We start from the raw sequence: 18,964 nt of genomic DNA, 5'->3' as shown, positions 1-18,964 counted from the left end.
GTGAGATCAATACTAGCCCACTGTGGTATCGCTCAGAAGCCCTGTCCCAATCTATCAAGAGGTTTACCACTAGCCCACAGTGGTATCGCTCAGAAGCCATGTCGCAATTTACAGAGTTCACTACTAGCCCACAATGGTATCGCTCAGAATCCCTGTCCCAATCTACCATGAGTTCACTACTAGCCCACAGTGGTATCGCTCAGAAGCCCTGTCCCAATCTACAGAGAGTTCACTACTAGCCCACAGTGGTATCGCTCAGAAGCCCTGTCCCAATTTACTGATTACTAGCCCACAGTGATATTGCTCAGAAACCCTGTCCCAAACTACCGTGAATTCACCACTAGCCCACAGTGGTATCGTTCAGAAGCCCTGTCCCAAACTACCGAGAGTTCACTACTAGCCCACAGTGGTATCGCTCAGAAGCCCTGTCCCAATTTACAGAGATTTCACTACTAGCCCACAGTGGAATCGCTCAGAAACCCTGTCCCAATTTACAGAGATTTCACTACTAGCCCACAGTGGTATCGCTCAGAAGCCCTGTCCCAATCTACTGAAAGTTCACTATTACAGTTGCCCACTGTGGTATCGCTCAGATCTCACTGTCACTTTCTAAGGTAACGCCTGTGGCTGGATGGCTGCCACCTGGAGCAGAATGACACTGTTACTTCCTCTCTGTTCTGTTGTCTCCTCTTCCAGGTTTCTTGTGGCGAGCACATACATTTTTTCTCTTAAAATCAATTATTTTGGGACTCAGTGCCCCACAAAACTTGAGAGGAAAACATCACATTCTGGCAGCGATGTTGGAAAAAAGCAGACTTTTCTAACAGAAAGAAAGTGTAGGATATAGTATGTTGTAAAATAGAAAGTAGTCAGTGTAGGGTACAGTACATTGTAAAACAGAAAGTAGACAGTATAGAGAACAGTATGTTGTAAAAACAGGCTACTGTGGGGCAGATAGAATTGGACTATGATCTTTGCTCAATCGTCACTGAAACTGCATCTATGTATAGTGTAGGGTAACTAGTCACCTGACTTTGCAATCCATGACACCGGTATTTTACTGCAGCTGAACATCAGTAGGGTGGGTTTATACATGAGGAGAATCTCAATTGCATTTCCTTGATTCCTCGTACCCACTCTACTTGCCTCCTTCTCAAAACCCATTGCATGAAGAGGCCAGAGGTCCTTGTCGCTAGTCATGAGAACTCTCTGATTTCTCCTGGCTGTCAGCTCAATATCATTCAGTCTGACTTTTCCTGGGTGTCATCTCAATATCATTCAGTCTGACTTTTCCTGGCTGTCATCTCAATATCATTCAGTCTGATTTCTCCTCTGTCATCTCAATATCATTCAGTCTGATTTCTCCTCTGTCATCTCAATATCATTCAGTCTGATTTCTCCTGTCTGTCATCTCAATATCATTCAGTCTGATTTCTCCTGGCTGTCATCTCAATATCATTCAGTCTGATTTCTCCTGGCTGTCATCTCAATATCATTCAGTCTGATTTCTCCTGGCTGTCATCTCAATATCATTCAGTCTGATTTCTCCTGGCTGTCATCTCAATATCATTCAGTCTGATTTCTCCTGTCTGCCATCTCATTCAGTCCACTATCAGTTAGTGTCAGAAACCCATTACCAGAACAGGTACAACTCACACACAAGCATGTAAGCACGTGTACAGGTGTGTGTGTGAGTGGGAATGTGCGTGTCTTTGAGATCGGGGACTGAGTGGGTGGTCTCAAACGGGGATGAAAAACATCTCTTTCTCCGTTGCCTGCAGCAGTGGAGAGACTGTATAGTCTACATCCCTACAGCTGTGGACTTGGCCAAACCTCCTTCACACCTTTCACTGTAGCTGTTCACATCAGGCCTGGAAACAGACCGAAGACACTATCTGCAGAACGGAATCTGAATTAGACTCAGAGTTCACAAAGAGTGTTAATGGATTTCATGGTGCTACATTAAATACCTTGGTTTAGAAGTAAGGCTTATCATGAGAAGTGAGACTTTAGAATCATAGGGTTATATCTGAATAAAATGAGGATTCCTAAAACCACAACGGTCAAATACAGAGTACGACTCTACTATTCTGAGGTACTGTAAGTGGTTTTAACTAAGACAGGAAGGACAGCAAAACAACATAGTGTAATTTACATGTAGGCCTACAGGTATCTCCTGTTGTCATGTTCGTGTAATGTGGGGGGCGTAAGGTCAGGGATAATTCACTGAAATGATTTTAGCCATTGATTGATGCTTTGATTACTGACATGAATCTTGGTAACTGTGGTTCAAAGGACAGCCAATAACATGACTGTGACTGTAATGTGACTCTGTCCAATGACTGGCGATTCAATGCAAGCACAAATCCACCACACACACACACACACACACCAACTACTAAGCATTTCATAGACTTCAGAGAGGTCTACTTTCTTGGGGACCTGAATATCGACTGGTCTTCATTTAAGCTGTCCGCTCAAGACGAAGCTTCTTACTGTAACCATCTGGTTCAGGTTATTAATCAACCTACCAGGGTGTTTACAAACACTACAGGAACAAGATCATCCACATGTATCGATCACATTTTTACTAATACTGTAGAACTTTGTTCTAAAGCTGTATCCGTACCCATTGGAGGAGGAGAATCGTTACAGCTGCTCTGACATTGCTCATCCATATATTTATATATTCTTAATTACATTCTATACTTAGACTTGTGTGTATTTGGGTATATGTTGTGAAATTGTTAGATATTACTTGCTAGATATCACTACACTGTCGGAGCTAGAAACACATAGCATTTCGCTACACCTGCAATAACATCTGTTAGAACACGTGTACGTGACCAATCAAATGTGATTTGAAACAGACTGTTAGAACTGGTTAAGGCTCCACGGATTGATGAGGAATTGAAAAACTGTCTGGTTGAAAGAGATGAGGCAGAAGAAGTGCATAATAAGTCTGACTGCACATCTGACTGGCTGAATTTCTGCAAATTGATCAATTGTGTGACTAAGCTCAAAAAAAAAAGAAATTGTATTATGATGCCAAGATCAATTATATAAATAATCATGGAAAAAAATGTTGTAGTACTTTAAATGAAACTTATGGGCAGAAAGACAAATTCAACTTCATCTTTCATTGAATCAGATGGCTTATTCGTCACAAAACCATTTGATGTTGCTAATTATTTTAATGATTACTTCATTAGCAAAGTGGGCAAACGTAGGCAGGAAATGCCAACAACGAACAGCGAGCCATCATATTCGTGCATTAAAAAAAACAAATAATGAAAGAAAAGCATTGCAAACTTGAATTCTGTAAAGTTCGTGTGGGAGAGGTGGAAAAATGATTGTTATCCATAATGACAAACCTCCTGGCATTGACAACTTAGAGGGAAAGCTACTGAGGATGGTAGCTAACTCTATATCCACTCCTATCTGTCATATCTTTAATCTGAGCCTAGAGGAAAGTCTTTGCCCTCAGGCCTGGAGGGAAGCCAAAGTCATTCCACTACCCAAGAGTGTGGTAAAGTGGACTTTACTGGTTCTAACAGCAGACCTATCAGCTTGCTGCCAACTCGTAGCAAACTGTTAGAAAAAATTTGTGTTTGACCAAATACAATGCTATTTCTCTGTAAACAAATTACCAACAGGCTTTCAACATGCATATAGAGAAGGGCACTCTACATGTACTAGAGGTCGACCGATTATGATTTTTCAACGGTGCCGATTATTTGAGGACCAAAAAAAAGCTGATACCGATTAATTTTTATATATATTTGTAATAATGACAATTACAACAATACTGAATGAACACTTTTATTTTAACTTAATATAATACATCAATAAAATCAATTTAGTCTCAAATAAATAATGAAACATGTTCAATTTGGTTTAAATAATGCAAAAATAAAGTGTTGGAGAAGAAAGTAAAAATGCAATATGTGCCATGTAAAAAAGCTAACGTTTCAGTTCCTTGCTCAGAACATGAGAACATATGAAAGCTGGTGGTTCCTTTTAACATGAATCTTCAATATTCCCAGGTAAGAAGTTTTAGGTTGTAGTTATTATAGGAATTATAGGACTACGCCTTCTTCACGATGCTGTCTGTGTGAGTGGACCAATTCAGTTTGTCTGTGATGTGTATGCCGAGGAACTTAAAACTTGCTACCCTCTCCACTACTGTTCCATCGATGTGGATAGGGGGGTGTTCCCTCTGCTGTTTCCTGAAGTCCACAATCATCTCCTTAGTTTTGTTGACGTTGAGTGTGAGGTTATTTTCCTGACACCACACTCCGAGGGCCCTCACCTCCTCCCTGTAGGCCGTCTCGTCGTTGTTGGTAATCAAGCCTACCACTGTTGTGTCGTCCGCAAACTTGATGATTGAGTTGGAGGCGTGCGTGGCCACGCAGTCGTGGGTGAACAGGGAGTACAGGAGAGGGCTCAGAACGCACCCTTGTGGGGCCCCAGTGTTGAGGATCAGCGGGGAGGAGATGTTGTTGCCTACCCTCACCACCTGGGGGCGGCCCGTCAGGAAGTCCAGTACCCAGTTGCACAGGGCGGGGTCGAGACCCAGGGTCTCGAGCTTGATGACGAGCTTGGAGGGTACTATGGTGTTGAATGCCGAGCTGTAGTCGATGAACAGCATTCTCACATAGGTATTCCTCTTGTCCAGATGGGTTAGGGCAGTGTGCAGTGTGGTTGAGATTGCATCGTCTGTGGACCTATTTGGGCGGTAAGCAAATTGGAGTGGGTCTAGGGTGTCAGGTAGGGTGGAGGTGATATGGTCCTTGACTAGTCCCTCAAAGCACTTCATGATGACGGAAGTGAGTGCTACGGGGCGGTAGTCGTTTAGCTCAGTTACCTTAGCTTTCTTGGGAACAGGAACAATGGTGGCCCTCTTGAAGCATGTGGGAACAGCAGACTGGTATAGGGATTGATTGAATATGTCCGTAAACACACCGGCCAGCTGGTCTGCGCATGCTCTGAGGGCGCGGCTGGGGATGCCGTCTGGGCCTGCAGCCTTGCGAGGGTTAACACGTTTAAATGTCTTACTCACCTCGGCTGCAGTGAAGGAGAGACCGCATGTTTTCGTTGCAGGCCGTGTCAGTGGCACTGTATTGTCCTCAAAGCGGGCAAAAAAGTTATTTAGTCTGCCTGGGAGCAAGACATCCTGGTCCGTGACTGGGCTGGATTTCTTCCTGTAGTCCGTGATTGACTGTAGACCCTGCCACATGCCTCTTGTGTCTGAGCCGTTGAATTGAGATTCTACTTTGTCTCTGTACTGGCGCTTAGCTTGTTTGATAGCCTTGCGGAGGGAATAGCTGCACTGTTTGTATTCGGTCATGTTACCAGACACCTTGCCCTGATTAAAAGCAGTGGTTCACGCTTTCAGTTTCACACGAATGCTGCCATCAATCCACGGTTTCTGGTTAGGGAATGTTTTAATCGTTGCTATGGGAACGACATCTTCAACGCACGTTCTAATGAACTCGCACACCGAATCAGCGTATTCGTCAATGTTGTTATCTGACGCAATACGAAACATCTCCCAGTCCACGTGATGGAAGCAGTCTTGGAGTGTGGAGTCAGCTTGGTCGGACCAGCGTTGGACAGACCTCAGCGTGGGAGCCTCTTGTTTTAGTTTCTGTCTGTAGGCAGGGATCAACAAAATGGAGTCGTGGTCAGCTTTTCCGAAAGGGGGGCGGGGCAGGGCCTTATATGCGTCGCGGAAGTTGGAGTAACAATGATCCAAGGTCTTTCCACCCCTGGTTGCGCAATCGATATGCTGATAAAATTTAGGGAGTCTTGTTTTCAGATTAGCCTTGTTAAAATCCCCAGCTACAATGAATGCAGCCTCCGGATAAATCGTTTCCAGTTTGCAGAGAGTTAAATAAAGTTCGTTCAGAGCCATCGATGTGTCTGCTTGTGGGGGGATATATACGGCTGTGATTATAATCGAAGTGAATTCTCTTGGTAGATAATGCGGTCTACATTTGATTGTGAGGAATTCTAAATCAGGTGAACAGAAGGATTTGAGTTCCTGTATGTTTCTTTCATCACACCATGTCACGTTGGCCATGAGGCATACGCCCCCGCCCCTCTTCTTACCAGAAAGATGTTTGTTTCTGTCAGCGCAATGCGTGGAGAAACCCGTTGGCTGCACCGCTTCGGATAGAGTCTCTCCAGTGAGCCATGTTTCAGTGAAGCAAAGGATGTTACAGTCTCTGATGTCCCTCTGGAATGCTACCCTTGCTCGGATTTCATCAACCTTGTTGTCAAGAGACTGGACATTGGCAAGAAGAATGATAGGGAGTGGTCCACGGTGTGCCCGTCTCCGGAGTCTGACCAGAAGACCGCCTCGTTTCCCTCTCTTTCGGAGTCGTTTTTTTGGGTCGCTGCATGGAATCCACTCCGTTGTCCTGTTTGTAAGGCAGAACACAGGATCCGCGTCGCGAAAAACATATTCTTGGTCGTACTGATGGTGAGTTGACGCTGATCTTATATTCAGTAGTTCTTCTCGACTGTATGTAATGAAACCTAAGATGACCTGGGGTACTAATGTAAGAAATAGCACGTAAAAAAACAAAAAACTGCATAGTTTCCTAGGAACGCGAAGCGAGGCGGCCATCTCTGTCGGCGCCGGAAGTCAGCTATCGGGCGGCGTTCGGCGGTCGACGTCACCGGCTTTCTAGCCGCCGATCTATGTTTCTTTTTCCATTTGTTTTGTCTTGATTGTACACACCTGGTTTCCAATACGTTATGATTTAATCCCTATTTAACCCACTGGTTCCCACATGGTTTTGTGCGTGTTTGTTCTTTGTTAAGTGGTCGCTCTTTTGTGTCGAGCTGGAATATTTTTCCCTGTATGGAATTAGTTTGTGATTTTCCGAGTAAAGTTGTTATGGTGCGTGAATGAGGACCCAAAAGCGAATTAACAAAACAGAGTTACTTTAATGACGAAACACACGTAGGCTCAGATGGACAGGCAGATTCCGACAGGACAGGACAAGGTTAGATGAACAGGCAGATTCCGACAGGACAGGACAAGGTTGCAGCAAACACGACGATAGTCTGGTTCAGGCATGAGTAACACAAACGAGAATCCGACAAAGACAGGAACAAAAACAGAGAGAGATATAGAGGACTAATCAGAGGGAAAAAGGGAACAGGTGGGAAAAGGGGTGACGAGGTAGTTAGGAGGAGACAAGGAACAGCTGGGGGAAAGAGGGGGAGAAAAGGTAACCTAATAACGACCAGCAGAGGGAGACAGGGTGAAGGGAAAGGACAGAAACAAGACACAACATGACAATACATGACAGTACCCCCCCACTCACCGAGCGCCTCCTGGCGCACTCGAGGAGGAAACCTGGCGGCAACGGAGGAAATCATCGATCAGCGCACGGTCCAGCACGTCCCGAGAGGGAACCCAACTCCTCTCCTCAGGACCGTACCCCTCCCAATCTACTAGGTACTGATGACCACGGCCCCGAGGACGCATGTCCAAAATCCTACGGACCCTGTAGATGGGTGCGCCCTCGACAAGGATGGGGGGGGGGGGGGAAGACGAGCGGGGGCGCGAAGAACGGGCTTGACACAGGAGACATGGAAGACCGGGTGGACGCGACGAAGATATCGCGGAAGAAGAAGTCGAACTGCGACAGGATTGATGATCTGGGAAATACGGAACGGACCAATGAACCGCGGGGTCAACTTGCGAGAAGCGGTCTTAAGGGGAAGGTTCTGAGTGGAGAGCCAAACTCTCTGACCGCGACAATATCTAGGACTCTTAGTTCTACGCTTATTAGCAGCCCTCACAGTCTGCGCCCTATAACGGCAAAGTGCAGACCTGACCCTCTTCCAGGTGCGCTCGCAACGTTGGACAAAAGCCTGAGCGGAGGGAACGCTGGACTCGGCGAACTGAGATGAGAACAGCGGAGGCTGGTACCCGAGGCTACTCTGAAAAGGAGATAGCCCGGTCGCAGACGAAGGAAGCGAGTTGTGGGCGTATTCTGCCCAGGGGAGCTGTTCTGACCAAGACGCAGGGTTGCGAAAAGAAAGACTGCGTAAGATGCGACCAATAGTCTGATTGGCCCGTTCTGCTTGACCGTTAGACTGGGGGTGAAAGCCGGAAGAGAGACTGACGGAAGCCCCAATCAAACGGCAAAACTCCCTCCAAAATTGAGACGTGAATTGCGGACCTCTGTCCGAAACGACGTCTGACGGAAGGCCATGAATTCTGAAAACATTCTCGATGATGATTTGTGCCGTCTCTTTAGCAGAAGGAAGCTTAGCAAGGGGAATAAAATGAGCCGCCTTAGAGAACCTGTCGACAACCGTAAGAATAACAGTCTTCCCCGCTGACGAAGGCAGTCCGGTGACAAAATCTAAGGCGATGTGAGACCACGGTCGAGAGGGAATGGGAAGCGGCCTGAGACGGCCGGCAGGAGGGGAGTTACCGGACTTAGTCTGCGCGCAGACCGAACAAGCAGCCACGAAGCGACGCGTGTCATGCTCCCGGGTGGGCCACCAAAAACGCTGGCGAATGGAAGCAAGCGTACCCCGAACGCCAGGGTGGCCGGCTAACTTGGCAGAGTGAGCCCACTGAAGAACGGCCAGACGAGTAGGAACGGGAACGAAAAGAAGGTTCCTGGGACAAGCGCGCGGCGACGGAGTTTGAGTGAGTGCTTGCTTTACCTGCCTCTCAATTCCCCAGACAGTCAACCCGACAACACGCCCCTCAGGGAGAATCCCCTCGGGGTCAGTGGAGGCTACTGAAGAACTGAAGAGACGAGATAAAGCATCAGGCTTGGTGTTCTTAGAGCCCGGACGATAAGAAATCACGAACTCGAAACGAGCGAAAAACAGCGCCGAGCGCGCCTGACGCGCATTAAGTCGTTTGGCAGAACGGATGTACTCAAGGTTCCTATGGTCAGTCCAAACGACAAAAGGAACGGTCGCCCCCTCCAACCACTGTCGCCATTCGCCTAGGGCTAAGCGGATGGCGAGCAGTTCGCGGTTTCCCACATCATAGTTACGTTCCGACGGCGACAGGCGATGAGAAAAATACGCGCAAGGGTGGACCTTGTCGTCAGAGAGGGAGCGCTGAGAAAGAATGGCTCCCACGCCCACCTCTGACGCGTCAACCTCGACCACGAACTGTCTAGAGACGTCAGGTGTAACAAGGATAGGAGCGGATGTAAAACGATTCTTGAGGAGATCAAAAGCTCCCTGGGCGGAAACGGACCACTTAAAGCACGTCTTGACAGAAGTAAGGGCTGTGAGAGGAGCTGCCACCTGACCGAAATTACGGATGAAACGACGATAGAAGTTCGCGAAGCCGAGAAAGCGCTGCAGCTCGACGCGTGACTTAGGGACGGGCCAATCAATGACAGCCTGGACCTTAGCGGGATCCATCTTAATGCCTTCAGCGGAAATAACAGAACCGAGAAATGTGACGGAGGAGGCATGAAAAGTGCACTTCTCAGCCTTCACAAAAAGACAATTCTCTAAAAGGCGCTGGAGGACACGTCGAACGTGCTGAACATGAATCTGGAGTGACGGTGAAAAAATCAGGATATCGTCAAGGTAAACGAAAACAAAGATGTTCAGCATGTCTCTCAGGACATCATTGACTAATGCCTGAAAGACAGCTGGAGCGTTAGCGAGGCCGAAAGGAAGAACCCGGTATTCAAAGTGCCCTAACGGAGTGTTAAACGCCGTCTTCCACTCGTCCCCCTCCCTGATGCGCACGAGATGGTAAGCGTTACGAAGGTCCAACTTAGTGAAAAACCTGGCTCCCTGCAGGATCTCGAAGGCTGAAGACATAAGAGGAAGCGGATAACGATTCTTCACTGTTATGTCATTCAGCCCTCGATAATCTATGCAGGGGCGCAGGGACCCGTCCTTCTTCTTAACAAAAAAAAACCCCGCTCCGGCGGGAGAGGAGGAGGGGACTATGGTACCGGCGGCAAGAGCTACAGACAAATAATCTTCGAGAGCCTTACGTTCGGGAGCCGACAGAGAGTATAGTCTACCCCGGGGGGGAGTGGTTCCCGGAAGGAGATCAATACTACAATCATACGACCGGTGTGGAGGAAGAGAGGTGGCCCTGGACCGACTGAACACCGTGCGCAGATCGTGATATTCCTCCGGCACCCCTGTCAAATCACCAGGCTCCTCCTGTGAAGAAGAGACAGAGGAAACAGGAGGGATAGCAGACATTAAACATTTCACATGACAAGAGACGTTCCAGGAGAGGATAGAATTACTAGACCAATTAATAGAAGGATTATGACAAACTAGCCAGGGATGGCCCAAAACAACAGGTGTAAAAGGTGAACGAAAAATTAAAAAAGAAATGGTTTCGCTATGATTACCAGAGACAGTGAGGGTTAAAGGTAGCGTCTCACGCTGAATCCTGGGGAGAGGACTACCATCCAAGGCGAACAAGGCCGTGGGCTCCCTTAACTGTCTGAGAGGAATGTCATGTTCCCGAGCCCAGGTCTCGTCCATAAAACAGCCCTCCGCCCCAGAGTCTATTAAGGCACTGCAGGAAGCTGACGAACCGGTCCAGCGTAGATGGACCGACAAGGTAGTGCAGGATCTTGAAGGAGAGACAGGAGTAGTAGCGCTCACCAGTAGCCCTCCGCTTACTGATGAGCTCTGGCTTTTACTGGACATGAAGTGACAAAATGACCAGCAGAACCGCAATAGAGACAGAGGCGGTTGGTGATTCTCCGTTCCCTCTCCTTAGTCGAGATGCGGATACCTCCCAGCTGCATAGGCTCAGCACCCGAGCCGGCAGAGGAAGATGGTAGTGATGCGGAGAGGGGGGCAACGGAGAACGCGAGCTCCTTTCCACGAGCTCGGTGACGAAGATCAACCCGTCGCTCAATGCGAATAGCGAGTTCAATCAAGGAATCCACGCTGGAAGGAACCTCCCGGGAGAGAATCTCATCCTTTACCTCTGCGCGGAGACCCTCCAGAAAACGAGCGAGCAAAGCCGGCTCGTTCCAGCCACTGGAGGCAGCAAGAGTGCGAAACTCAATAGAGTAGTCTGTTATGGATCGATTACCTTGACATAGGGAAGACAGGGCCCTGGAAGCCTCCTCCCCAAAAACAGATCGATCAAAAACCCGTATCATCTCCTCCTTAAAGTCCTGATACTGGTTAGTACACTCAGCCCTTGCCTCCCAGATTGCCGTGCCCCACTCACGAGCCCGTCCAGTAAGGAGAGATATGACGTAGGCGACACGAGCAGTGCTCCTGGAGTAAGTGTTGGGCTGGAGAGAAAACACAATATCACACTGGGTGAGGAACGAGCGGCATTCAGTGGGCTCCCCAGAGTAACACGGCGGGTTATTGATTCTGGGCTCCGGAGATTCGAAAGCCCTGGAAGTGGCCGGTGGATCGAGGCGGAGATGGTGAACCTGTTCTGTGAGGTTGGAGACTTGGGTGGCCAGGGTCTCAACGGCATGTCGAGCAGCAGACAATTCCTGCTCGTGTCTGCCTAGCATCGCTCCCTGGATCTCGACGGCAGAGTGGAGAGGATCCGAAGTCGCTGGGTCCATTCTTGGTCGGATTCTTCTGTTATGGTGCGTGAATGAGGACCCAAAAGCGAATTAACAAAACAGAGTTACTTTAATGACGAAACACACGTAGGCTCAGATGGACAGGCAGATTCCGACAGGACAGGACAAGGTTAGATGAACAGGCAGATTCCGACAGGACAGGACAAGGTTGCAGCAAACACGACGATAGTCTGGTTCAGGCATGAGTAACACAAACGAGAATCCGACAAAGACAGGAACAAAAACAGAGAGAGATATAGAGGACTAATCAGAGGGAAAAAGGGAACAGGTGGGAAAAGGGGTGACGAGGTAGTTAGGAGGAGACAAGGAACAGCTGGGGGAAAGAGGGGGAGAAAAGGTAACCTAATAACGACCAGCAGAGGGAGACAGGGTGAAGGGAAAGGACAGAAACAAGACACAACATGACAATACATGACAAAAGTAGGTTTTTACTCAGTTCTGTGTCCTGCGCCTGACTCCGTCCTACCCGCTGCACACTGACACTTGACATTAACAAAGAGTTGCAGTCTGTTATGGAATGGGCAGCTAGTAATAAACTGGTCCTGAACATCTCTAAAACTAAAAGCATTGCATTTGGTACAAATCATTCCCTAAGATCTAGACCTCAGCTGAATCTGGTAATGAATGGTGTGGCTGTTGAACAAGTTGAGGAGACTAAATTACTTGGCGTTACCTTAGATTGTAAACTGTCATGGTCAAAACATATAGATTCAATAGTTGTTAAGATGGGGGGAGGTCTGTCTGTAATAAAGAGATGAGGGGAGGTCTGTCTGTAATAAAGAGATGGGGGGAGGTCTGTCAGTAATAAAGAGATGGGGGGAGGTCTGTCTGTAATAAAGAGATGCTCTGCTTTTTTGACACCGCACTCCAAAAAACAAGTCCTGCAGGCTCTAGTTTTATCTCATCTTGATTATTGTCCAGTCCTGTGGTCCAGTGCTGCAAGGGGAGACCTAGTTAAGCTGCAGCTGGTCCAGAACAGAGTGGCACCTCTTGCTCTTCATTGTAATCAGAAGACTGATATAAATACTATGCATGCCAGTCTCTCTTGGCTAAGAGTTAAGGAGAGACTGACTGCATCACACAATGTGTTGAAAATCCCAAATTGTTTGCACAGTCAACATACACACAGCTCTAACACGCACAGACTTACCCCACCATCCATGCCACCAGGGGTCTTTTCCCAATCCCCAAATCCAGAACAAATTCAAGAAAGCATATAGTATTATATAGAGCCATTACTGCATGGAACTCCGTTCCATCTCATATTGCTCAAATACACAGCAAACCTGGTTTACAAAAACAGATAAAGCAACATCTCACGGCACAACACCTCTCCCCTATTTGACCTAGATAGTTTGTGTGTGTATGCATTGACATTTAGGCTATGTGTACCATTTTTATTTTTTAATTACGTAGTACTGTCCTTGAGCTGATCTTGTCTATTAATGCTCTGTATTACTTCATGTCTCATGTTTTGTGTTGGACCCTAGGAAGAGAACCTGCTGCTTATGCAACAGCTAATGGGGATCCTAATAAAATACCAAGAAATACCAAAAAACAGCAAGGGACATATCGGAGGGTAATATCATATGGTGGCTCCACAACAAGGGAAATATTGGCGGATACTATCATATGATGGCTCCACAACAAGGGACATATCGGAGGGTAATATCATATGATGGCTCCACAACAAGGGACATATCGGAGGGTAATATCATATGGTGGCTCCACAACAAGGGAAATATTGGCGGATACTATCATATGATGGCTCCACAACAAGGGACATATCGGAGGGTAATATCATATGATGGCTGCACAACAAGGGAAATATTGGCGGATACTATCATATGATGGCTCCACAACAAGGGACATATCGGAGGGTAATATCATATGATGGCTCCACAACAAGGGACATATCGGAGGATAATATCATATGATGGCTCCACAACAAGGGAAATATTGGCGGATACTATCATATGATGGCTCCACAACAAGGGACATATCGGAGGGTAATATCATATGATGGCTGCACAACAAGGGACATATTGGAGGATAATATCATATGATGGCTCCACAACAAGGGACATATCGGAGGATAATATCATATGATGGCTGCACAACAAGGGACATATTGGAGGATAATATCATATGATGGCTCCACAACAAGGGACATATTGGAGGATACTATCATATGATGGCTCCACAACAAGGGACATATTGGAGGGTAATATCATATGATGGCTCCACAAGGGACATATTGGAGCATGATATCATATGACAGTTACACAACGAGGGACATATCGGAGGGTAATATCATATGATGGCTCCACAACAAGGGACATATCGGAGGGTAATATCATATGATGGCTCCACAACAAGGGACATATCGGAGGGTAATATCATATGATGGCTGCACAACAAGGGACATATTGGAGGATACTATCATATGATGGCTCCACAACAAGGGACATATTGGCGGATACTATCATATGATGGCTCCACAACAAGGGACATATTGGCGGATACTATCATATGATGGCTCCACAAGGGACATATTGGCGGATAATATCATATGATTGCTCCACAAGGGACATATTGGCAGATACTATCATATGATGGCTCAACAAGGGACATATTGGCGGATACTATCATATGATGGCTCCACAAGGGACATATTGGCGGATACTATCATATGATGGCTCCACAATAAGGGACATATTGGAGCATGATATCATATGACGGTTACACAACGAGGGACATATCGGAGGGTAATATCATATGATGGCTCCACAACAAGGGACATATCGGAGGGTAATATCATGATGGCTCCACAACAAGGGACATATCGGAGGGTAATATCATATGATGGCTCCACAACAAGGGACATATCGGAGGGTAATATCATATGATGGCTCCACAACAAGGGACATATCGGAGGGTAATATCATATGATGGCTCCACAACAAGGGACATATCGGAGGGTAATATCATATGATGGCTCCACAACAAGGGACATATCGGAGGGTAATATCATATGATGGCTCCACAACAAGGGACATATTGGAGGATAATATCATATGACGGTTACACAACGAGGGACATATCGGAGGGTAATATCATATGATGGCTCCACAACAAGGGACATATCGGAGGGTAATATCATATGATGGCTCCACAACAAGGGACATATTGGAGGATAATATCATATGACGGTTACACAACGAGGGACCCTAGGTCTATATGATAACAGTGCTTCTTAATTCTGGTCCTGGAGACACAGAGGGGTGCACATTTTTTATATTTGCCGCAGCACCACAAACACCTGATTTAAATCTAAAGCTTGATGATAAGTTGATCATTTGAATCAGCTGTGTAAAACTAAAATGTAGCTTTGGGTTCCCAGGACCATGACGAATAAACACTGGGTCAGGCTATACAGGTCAATGTGACGCAGCCTTGGTGTAAACATGTCTTTACCTAGCTAGCCTTTTGTCTAGCCCTGAGACATATTCCTTTCTAAATATACGCCACTGGTTGGTTTGGTCTAAAGAAGATGTTTTCAGATCCCGAGCCTGCTGGTTTTCTGTTCTACCTGATAATTAACTGCACACATCTGGTGTCCCTCGTTTAAATCAGTCTCTGATTAGAGGGGAACAATAAAGAAAAATGCAGTCGAACTGGCTTTGAGGTCCAGAGTTGAGTTTTAGGGTCCTAAAAGTTAGTTTATGTCAGCCTATTAGGGAAACGTTGGGAGGTTAGCTACCTGTCTGGGAGTCCTCTCGGATTTACTCCTACACCACTCCCAGTCCGTCAGCTCCATTTTTCTGCACTCTACATGCGACAGTCTCCGTTCCGTTCCCTCGAACACTGACGACGTGTCAGTGAGGTTGAGGTCCTCGCAGTCCCGGGAGCTGGATCCACAGAAGAAGCTGTCCTGGTCTCCGTGGTTATCGTGAGGAAACTGGAGGCAGTCTGCCAGCGCGAGGGCCTCTCCCCCACCTGCCTCAGCCTCGAGAAGCAGCTCGCCATGCTCGTGCAGTGAGGAGCTGTCTACTTCACGTGGGGTCATGAACTCGAGCTCGGCCTGCAGGCTCGCGACGCCAGAGCTGTCCAGCACAGCAAGTTGGTTTTCTGTGAAGTTGAAGAGGTTTTGATAGGAAGACTTCTCCACGGACGGGCTGTGGTGGGGTTTGGTTGCGCGGGATAACTTGTATATTCCGTATCCTTGTTGGAAGGAGAGGTTAAACTCAAACCTCCTCTTCTTTGCTGCAGGAAGAAAATTCTTAAATGTAGTGACTTTTGCAACAAACAAAAACTATCTATGCATATTACATTTATATTACTTTGGATTGTTTAAACGACAGAGATGTAGGCTTGTGTGTTTCAGACACAAATCTTTTTTTATTGTAACAATTGGTGTCCGTGTAAATGTGTTTAATGTGTAGGCCTATACTGTATGTTAAGGGGAATAATACTGGGCGTTTTATTCTCATAGGCATATAGGCTATGTTAAAATGTTACGTTGCTTTAGAGAAACGTCTGGTGTGTACCCATATGTTTTTCAGCTCACCCGGCCCTTTACAATCAGAGGGCATAGCCTACCGGTGGGCTCACGCTCTGTGTCCCGCGGGCAGTTGATGAAGCACCCGCACGGAAGGTGGATCCAGCGCTCGGAGAGCATGAACACCGGTGTGACGGCAGGCGCCAGCAGGGTCAGGAAGAAGCTCACAGTTCCCACCGCCTCCAGGGACGGGCTGTGCTCGTTCACAGCATGACGCACGAGCACCACAGTCTGTGGATGAAACAGCATGTACTGAAACCCATGTGGCCTACTTCATGAATCTAATGCATCATTAGATTATGACATAAGGTAATGTGAGGTAGCTGCCCCACCACCCACCCCCTGTATAATTCTCACAAAAACCACTTTGTTCAACTAAAATGCATCTGACTCATCAACAGACAAACAAAAATCACTATAACAAAATGATTCTGAGTTAAAGTTGTTCTAATATCTCGTCATTGAGAAAACGTAATGTACACTGAGTGTATAAAACGTCAGGAATACCTTTATAATATGGAGTTGCAACCCCCCTTTGCCCTCAGCACAGCTTCAATTTGTTGGGGCGTGGACTCGACAAGGTGTCACAAACGTTCCACAGGGATGCAGATTGTAGAATATTCACATGAAAATCTGTCACCAATTGAATTGCTAACCTAGCTATAGTGAGGATATTAACAGTGAGATGTGCAATTCCATTTTGTTTCAATATTACATTTATTCAATTAAAATAAGATAGCCTACCTACTAGTCTCTAGCTTTTAAGTTTTTTTTATTGTTTTAAATGCGAAACAAAATTCATTAAATAGGTTTTAAGACACAAATCTTCAGGGGTCAAGTTACCCCATGGGTGCTTTTTTGTGTCTGCAATTGGATAGTGTTCTTATGGGGGGTAGTTACCCCACCTTACCCTACATGTTTATAGATTAGGCATAAAGCCTATTCAATGTGGCATTGCAGGAAATACACTGTATACAATGTAATATACCTAGTTGAAACCCTATTTGTTATAAAAGCATGCATAAGATGTGATATTTCTTAATCTACACATTTTTCCATCTCTAGGCCACTCACCATCATCGGCATCCACAAGACAACTCTCACTACCGCTAGGATCATGGAGAAGCGCTTTTGTGCAAAGAACACCGGGGATTCCCAGTTACTAATGGTTCCATCCCTCAGTACACCGTCAGAGGTAGGGGTTGGGCAGGTATATGTTTCCACTGTGCCCCGTACCCCTAGCCCTTTCCCCGACCCAACCGGAAACAGCTCGTTGTAGGCACTGAAACTTCTGTCCAAGCTATCCCGGGAGAAGGACGGGAGGTCGCAGAGAGGCGCAGACCCGTCCCCTCTCAGATCCCTGGCGATATCCAAGTAGCTCGGGTAGAACGTCCTCTGTGGCTCCCTGGAACACAGTAGCTGGTAGGTGAGAGGAACGAAGAATAAGACCAATCCGCAGAAACACAAGGAGTACACAGAGAAAAGGAGCAGCACGTAAAAGCTGTGGCTCTCTGGGAAACAGCCTAGAGAGACCGGGGTGAAACTCCCCCAGCCGCACAGGGGTAGTACACTGACGGCCAGGCTGACTACCCACACCCCGGCTATCGCCCACATCACGCTTAACGGCCGAGGACTTCTTTCTCGCTTAGTAACGTAGAAGGTGTAGGCTGCGATAAGGCAAGCCTTCATATTGCTGGAGAGTCCTTGGAACACATAGAGAAGTCCCGATAACGTGCATATGGTCACCGACCCTCCCTCTCCATCTCTCTCCCACTGGAGGAGCATGAAGAGGGAGAGAGGTATTACGCTGAGCAGGTCGTCCACGGACATTGAAGCCACGATGAGCCACAGGATGGTTTTCCACCTCATCTGGATGAAAAAGATGAGAGAATACACACCTCCCACGAAGGTAGCAGCGGCGATGGCAACGCACAAGCCGAAGAGAAGCATGCTTATGTGTCTTTGCGCCTCTGTGAGGTCCGTCCTCTCGTAGCTCGCAGTCAAAAGGCTGCTGTTGTTCGGCGATGGGGAGCTGAGAGTCGAGGACATTTTTATTTAGATAACTTTGTTGACCTGGCTTGTGTTGCCCAATGTTCAGCCGTTCATATATATATATTTTTTAAAACAACTTTGAAACAATGCCTAAACGTTACACAAGTTAGAATGGCACACATAGGCTAGACTACATCCCTGGTGAGTCACGCTATATTTGAGCAGTCCAGTCTGATATATCTTAACCTTAACGGAAAGTAGCTTCCAGAATAGTACACTTTTTAACACTACCAGTGCACTTTAGATGCGCACTGGAGGAGATAGACGTCAATGCTCCTCGAGGATGATCCGCGATTTACGTTCTAACCGAGCAGCGCGTGCTGCGCTTTGTCTCCAGCAGCCGGTTTACAAACAACACGCTCTCGTCACGGTCTTTTCTCATAATGGCAGAAGGGCGGGCTGGTGTAAGATATTAATACTAATTTGGGGTGTGCTTGTATTTATCCTGTTACACATTTATACAAGTGTTCGCTGGTCCTAGTGTGTAATTAACATGTGGTTCTTGCATATCCCAGTAGGGAGTGGGGTCACGGACAGGGTCACCATTGTCCAGCGTCCCTGGAGAAGTAGGGTTTAAAGTACCTTGCTCAAGGGCACAGTAACAGATTTTTCACTTTGTCAGCTCCGGGATTTGAACTGGTGACTTTTTGGCTACTGGCCAAATGCTCTAACCTTGAAGCTACCTGCCGAGTGTGTGTTCATTAGCGCTAGCCCATAGCTTGTGTGTGTGCTAGCCCATAGCTTGTCTCACTCG

The 18,964-nt window shown here is 46.9% G+C and overlaps 1 protein-coding gene across 1 annotated transcript in view; it reads right to left on the bottom strand.

Annotated features, from left to right (window-relative positions):
- LOC110507232 (putative G protein-coupled receptor 149) overlaps nucleotides 1–18,216 on the bottom strand; it is a 25,539-nt gene extending 7,323 nt beyond the window's left edge. Inside the window, exons 1-3 of the mRNA XM_090224010.1 lie at nucleotides 17,233–18,216; nucleotides 16,200–16,389; nucleotides 15,361–15,863 (exon numbers count right to left, since the gene is read on the bottom strand). Of these exons, the coding sequence (XP_090080136.1) occupies nucleotides 15,361–15,863; nucleotides 16,200–16,389; nucleotides 17,233–18,207 (1,668 nt within the window). The 5' untranslated portion in view covers nucleotides 18,208–18,216. The remainder of the gene's footprint in view (nucleotides 1–15,360; nucleotides 15,864–16,199; nucleotides 16,390–17,232) is intronic.
- Nucleotides 18,217–18,964: the final 748 nt, after the last annotated feature.

This window comes from Oncorhynchus mykiss, chromosome 27 (assembly GCF_057628025.1).
Source record: "Oncorhynchus mykiss isolate SJ-2025 chromosome 27, ASM5762802v1, whole genome shotgun sequence".
NCBI classification, from domain to species: domain Eukaryota; kingdom Metazoa; phylum Chordata; class Actinopteri; order Salmoniformes; family Salmonidae; genus Oncorhynchus; species Oncorhynchus mykiss.
The sequence above is the reverse complement of the archived record's forward strand: the minus strand, read 5'-3'. Positions and strand labels throughout refer to the sequence as shown.